This window comes from Mya arenaria, chromosome 16 (assembly GCF_026914265.1).
Source record: "Mya arenaria isolate MELC-2E11 chromosome 16, ASM2691426v1".
In the NCBI taxonomy this organism is placed as follows: domain Eukaryota; kingdom Metazoa; phylum Mollusca; class Bivalvia; order Myida; family Myidae; genus Mya; species Mya arenaria.
In genome coordinates, this window is record NC_069137.1 from 20,431,310 (window position 1) to 20,437,762 (window position 6,453).

At 34.9% G+C, this 6,453-nt stretch overlaps 1 protein-coding gene across 1 annotated transcript; it reads left to right on the top strand.

Annotated features, from left to right (window-relative positions):
• The first annotated feature begins 398 nt into the window (after positions 1–398).
• LOC128222452 (migration and invasion enhancer 1-like) lies at positions 399–4,221 on the top strand. Its single transcript, XM_052931460.1, has 4 exons — positions 399–443; positions 1,009–1,106; positions 1,360–1,436; positions 3,088–4,221. Exons 2-4 carry the CDS (start codon positions 1,046–1,048, stop codon positions 3,172–3,174), a joined length of 225 nt encoding a protein of 74 aa, XP_052787420.1. The 5' UTR covers positions 399–443; positions 1,009–1,045; the 3' UTR covers positions 3,175–4,221.
• Positions 4,222–6,453: the final 2,232 nt, after the last annotated feature.

Consider the following 6,453-nt stretch of genomic DNA (forward strand, 5'->3'; position numbering starts at 1 on the left):
TTAAACGAAAACAGCAAAGACTAACAGTGTTGACGTAATTGCACAATTAGGAACAAAATGAGCCCCCATAATGCACCAGTGGCAAACTAGGTAACACCTATTTAAATTGGGAGTCTGGCGATGTCCATCTTAAACTGTTAGCAACAAAGGGGTATATATATTTTTTTATTTGGACATTTCTATACATGTTCACTTGTTATAGGAGTTTGTCAATACCAATTACATGGACTACCTTAAATGTCTGCTCACACATACAAGTAAATCTAGCTAGGCATCGGTATATATCCGTATGTAAAATGTATTTGTTTTCGATATATTTAAGGGGAGGCAACTGCGTCTATAAAAGAAAACTTGCAGGAGTCACAAAACCATTGACTGCCGCTGAAACGAGACTTACCAAAAACAAACAAAATGGCGGCGGTTAAAGTTCAGGTTGAATACTGGTAAACAAAACACATAATTTATCTGTATTTCTTATCTTCGAATCAATGTTTGACGATGTTGTATGTGTTTCTTTTATTTCATACAATTAAAAAAGTCTGCTTCATTAAGATTTCTACGCATGAAAACTTTTAAATTTAAGATATTTTAGAAATGTTCGGGCTATAAATCAAATATTCAAGATTTTAAATTAAGTTCTTTATAATTACAACGGAATTGGTCTTCTCTTCCTTTATGTACATTATTATGTATGACAATAAAGCCTAGACTTTGGGTAGATTTACTTCACCATTAGTTTAAAGACTCAGACAAAAAAATACTCAGATTAAATTATTATATGTTTGTAGTGTCAACCATATATATATATATTGCACTTTAAACAGTCTTGCTGTTAAGCTACCTTTTATAGCAACATGGTATTAATTGCATATAGGGTTCAGGCATACATTCTCACTTAATTTTGAAAGATAAGCTTGTAAGATGTTAGATAAGTTTGTTGTCAAAAAAGCACAAACCTGAAACATTTCATTCCAAAATATTAATGGCTGTATTGTTTTTTTTTTTCAGTGGAAGCTGAGGTCACTTCCCTTGGTTTAGGCGTCTGATGGAGGACATCCTCTCAGAGTTGCCAGAAACCGAGGTGGTTGGAGATGTCGGGAGAAACCGTAAGTGTCTTTGAGCATTGTTTTACAGTTTCATGTATGAATGCCAGAGTAAAGTCGAAGGAGTTAATGTACAAATTAACTTGTCATTTTCAAAGCAATATGTCATTCATTTGACCGTAGTAGAATATATTTTTTTAAATAGTTACTCAATAAAACCATTTTTAACTTGTATCTCGTAATTAACAACTTAGTTAATGTTTCGGCTGCAAAACTCAGTTGAGAAATTTAAAAAATGATTTGCATATGTTTTCAGAGTCATTTGAGGTCTCAATTAATGGACAGCTGGTGTTCTCAAAACTCAAGACATATGGGTTCCCCAAAGCACAAGATGTAAGTTCATAAATAATATAAATAATAATAATAAAATCTCACAGATATTGAGTAAATAGTAAATAGTCAGTCCAGGGACCAATGAAAATTTCAGGGACAAGCCCAAATTACAATGAACTAGAGACATGTATGTATAAACATCATATATACAAATAAAACACCACCAACAGACCACACAGTCATTTAACAATGCAAGTAGATCACATAATAATATCAAATTAGCAGTTAAACCTTAAAACTTTACCTCAAGGAATCTTAATTTAATTATGTAATAATACACTGGGAATTTGCATTTAGTAATACAAATAATGCTCTATTTACTGAGCTTTAATACAAGCCAGGATAACATGTATACTCTCTGTTTGTATAGTTATTCAACAAATAGCCAAGCAATGGAAAATGCCATCAAATTAAAGTCATCTGGGTATAAACCAACTTCATTGTTCAGTGGTACCTGTTATGTATTTTCAGGTTATTTAGGATACTAAGAACAACAACACAAGGGCCCAAACCCCTGCCAAAAAGTGTATAATTGGAAGTCAATAATAATAATCACAAATAGTGAAATGTATTATTATGCCCCCTTTTGAAAAAAGTGGGGTATATTGTTTTGCACATGTCGGTCGGTCGGTCGGTCGGTCTGTCTGTCGGTCGGTCGGAATACCAAATGGTTTCCGATCAATAACTTGAGAACGCTTTGACCGAGGGACCTCATACTTGGTATGTGTATTGGTCATCACCAGCAGATGAACCCTATTGATTTTGAGGTCAGTGGGTCAAAGGTCAAGGTCAGTGTGACCTTTACATGAAAAACGGTTTCCGATCAATAACTTGAGAACGCTTTGACCCAGGAACCTCATACTTGGTAGGTGTATTGGTCATGACCAGCAGATGAACCCTATTGATTTTGAGGTCAGTGGGTCAAAGGTCAAGGTCAGTGTGACCTTAACATGAAAAACGGTTTCCGATCAATAACTTGAGAACGCTTTGACCCAGGAACCTCATACTTGGTAGGTGTATTGGTCATGACCAGCAGATGAACCCTATTGATTTTGAGGTCAGTGGGTCAAAGGTCAAGGTCAGTGTGACTGTAAGCTGAAAAAAGGTTTTCTGATTGTCCATATTTTATTTAAGTGTCCAAATCCTACTAACAATTTGGCTCCCAAGGGGGCATAAATGTTTCACTAACATCTCTTGTTTATTTTTATATCATGAAGGCATCCCAAAGGGTTGAGTTGAAGTTGGTTTCTATATTTGGAAATGTCTGGAAATTACAGATTCAAAGTCAGGGGTATACAGCATAATAAGTGATATGTGTTTATATTTTAGATAATAAGGGGAATCCAGAGAGCAGCACAATGGAAGACATGCCAGGAAATAGTTGATTCAAAGTCAGGGATAGTAACCATAATTAGTCATTTGATCTTAATTTTCAGATAATAAAATAAATTCATAAGGCTGCCCAAGGGGAGAGATGCCAGAAAGTAGTTGATGCAAAGTCCGGAGTATTAACCATAATCAGTCATTTGTCTTTACTTTCAGATAATGAATTAAAACCAGAGGGCTGCCCAATGGGAGAAATGCTAAGAAATAGTTGAATTGAAGTCATAACTATTAACCTTAATTATAGATATATATTCTTTATTTTCAGATTATTAAGGAAATCCAGAGGGCTTCACAAGGGGAGAAATGTCAGGAAATAACGGATTCCGAGTCCCCCTGGTGTGTCCTACTCTAATCCTGTGTGCCTACTACACAATCGCCTAGCCTGTAATTTACAGAAACACATGAACACTGAAACATACCAGTGGTATAGATGACAAACTACAAGGAGGATGGTTGGAAACAAACAACAAACTCAGCATTAATTGTTTATTAAAATATCAGTCAAGTAAATTGAAGCATTCTAATGCATGGGAAAAAGACATAACATGCAAATACCTTTTTGATGTTTTAAATGATTTTTGAATAAACTAAAACTCCAGATTAATATACCTCAGCATGGGGACCTGTGTTTTGTATCATTCAAGCGCTCACCTCAAAGGTCAAGATTACAGTTATAAGCCATTTGGTTCTCATCAGACAAGACAAAATCGGAGTCATTTGACAATATCCTGTGACTGTTATTATCAATTTTATATTTCACAAATAGCATTCAATTTAGTCCCACATAAATGGTGTTAGTAATTGTTGTGTTCTTGAGATGATGTGTTTCTCTTTGTTACAGGCCTAGTAATGTGATAAGAATATTTCAAATCTTCAGTTAAATACTATACAAGCGCATGAGGAATCTTAGCTAAACTATTGAAGCTATTTTACTGATAAATATTTTAGATAAATATTGTTGATGTTAGTATTTAAGTGATAGTCAGGGATTTAAATATTGCCTCTATTTTAAAAGTATTTATATTATACAGAAGATATATAGTTATGATCATGTTGAAATTATATTGTACTGTATGTATTCATTCAAATACATGAAATTTTGTTTTTATTAATTATACATTGGTTTCATACCTCATTGTTGTAAATTTCTTCCTTTATAGAATATTTTATTCAGTTTTTATATCATAGTTGCATTTAATAAATGTTAGAAAATAAAATGTAAAGAGAAAAGATTTTGATCTTTAATCTTGAATTGCTTTTTGACTATCATTCTGAAACATTTCTGTGCAATTAAACGGGGTTTATGTTAAAACTTTCGACTTCAGGGTTTGTTTTTGTAGTTTTTCATATAAACATCAATGTATTGCGAAGATTGATTCAAAATAAAAAAATAAATAACTGTTTTGATAAATGACAGTAATTGCCAAATATTGAATCAAGCCTAAGTGTACTTGTCGTTGAATGATCTCTTACAAAGGGTTCATGTTGGCACGTTTTTCTATTTTGAAATCCGACTATGCATGTATTTAGTTGTTAGCATGTCGATTATTAGTAAGGATTTTCAAGCAAACAGTCTTTAAAGGTTTTTAGTGGTCTTTATTATATTGTGTAAACTATACGCTCCCACAAATGGGGTCAGGCACTATTTATATCTACGGCCTCATCTGATTAAAATTAATAACTGCTGACTGCTGAGTTACTTAAATAATGTTAATGATAAAGGTTACCAAATTGGAGCGTGTTGGCCATTTTTTTCTTCTAAACACCTGAATCGGTGTTTCTTTTCAGCATGTCCAACCCAAAACATACAGTTAAACACAGACACCAAATTTGTAGGCATCGTCGCCATAATGATTTTAGGAAACAACCTTTTTTAAGGAACCGGCATAATCTGAAACACGCAGGACAGTATGACCATACTCTCACTTAGGGCATTAACCGGTTAACGAGAGCTCAATCTAATTTTTGCTAAACATATGTCACCAGTGCACTATCAAGCCTCATTGCAGAATGTAAGTTTACTTTTGTGAGTTCTGTCACGCATAACGTTAGTGAGTAGTAATGTGGCATTGTAATTTACTTTTGGAAAGTATGTCCATAGTGATGTGGCATTGTAGCACCATATAATGTTAGTGATGTAGCATTGAATTATATTGTTGGAAAATGTGTGACACGCATAATGTTAGTGATATGGCATTGTAGTGTACTGTTGGAAAGTCTACCACGCATAACATTAGGGATGTGGTTTCGTAGTGTACTGTTGGAAAGTACGTTACGCATAGCGTTAGAGATTTGGCATTGTATTGTACTGTTGGAAAGTATGTCACGAATAACGTTAGTGATGTGGCATAGTATTGTACTGTTGGAAAGTATGTCACGCATAACGTTAGTGATGTGGCATAGTATTGTACTGTTGGAAAGTGTGTCACGCATAACGTTAGTGATGTGACATTGTAGTGTACTGTTGCCACAGTTGGAAAGTCTGACACGCATAACGTTAGAGATTTGGCATTGTATTGTACTGCTGGAAAGTATGTCACGCATGACGTTAGTGATGTGACATTGTAGTGTACTGTTGGACAGTCTGTCACGCATGACGTTAGAGATTTGGCATTGTATTGTACTGCTGGAAAGTATGTCACGCATAACGTTAGTGATGTGGCATTGTATTGTACTGCTGGAAAGTATGTCACGCATTATGCTAGTTATTTGGCATTGTAGTGTACTGTTGGAAAGTATGTCACGCATAACGTTAGAGATTTGGCATTGTATTGTACTGTTGGAAAGTATGTCACGCATAACGTTAGTGATGTGGCATTGTATTGTACTGCTGGAAAGTATGTCACGCATTATGCTAGTAATTTGGCATTGTAGTGTACTGTTGGACAGTATGTCACGCATAACGTTAGAGATTTGGCATTATAGAGTAATGTTGGAAAGCCTGCCATGCATAACGTTAGTGATTAGTGATATGGCATTGTAGTGTACTTTTGGAAAGTATGTCACGCATAACGTTAGTGATGTGGCATTTTATGCTATTGTTGGACAATGTGGCACGCATAACGTTAGAGATTTTGCATTGTATTATACTGTTGGAAAGTCTGCCACGCACAACGTTACAGTTTTGTATTGTATTGTATTACTGGAAGGTCTGTCGCTCATAACGTTAGATTTTGGCTTTGTGGTGTACTGTCCGATGGTATATCGCTCATAACGTTAGTGTTGTGACATTGTATTGTACTTGTTGGTGGTCCGTCACGTGATGTGGTATTTTAGTGTACTGTTGGACAGCGTGTCACGCATATCGATCGAGCTGTGGCTTTGTTTTTTTCCTTTGACATATCTAATTATTTTTACATCTTGATTTCTAATTTCAAAGAAGCACTTATTTGTCTGTAACAAGCGAAAGTGATACGGACTGTTAATGGAACTGGTGATATAAGAGTCTTATCGCTATAAGAGCATACGGACCTGTAGGAGTTAACTGTTTTTTGTATTGTATTTGATATTTCTCAAAAACGGCCGGTGGCATAGCATACACACATCTGTAAACCAGAGGCCAGTGGCTAGTATCTCGAAATAATTGAGGCGACATAATTATGTGGTGTTCTTAATTTTGTTTTTATTAAAA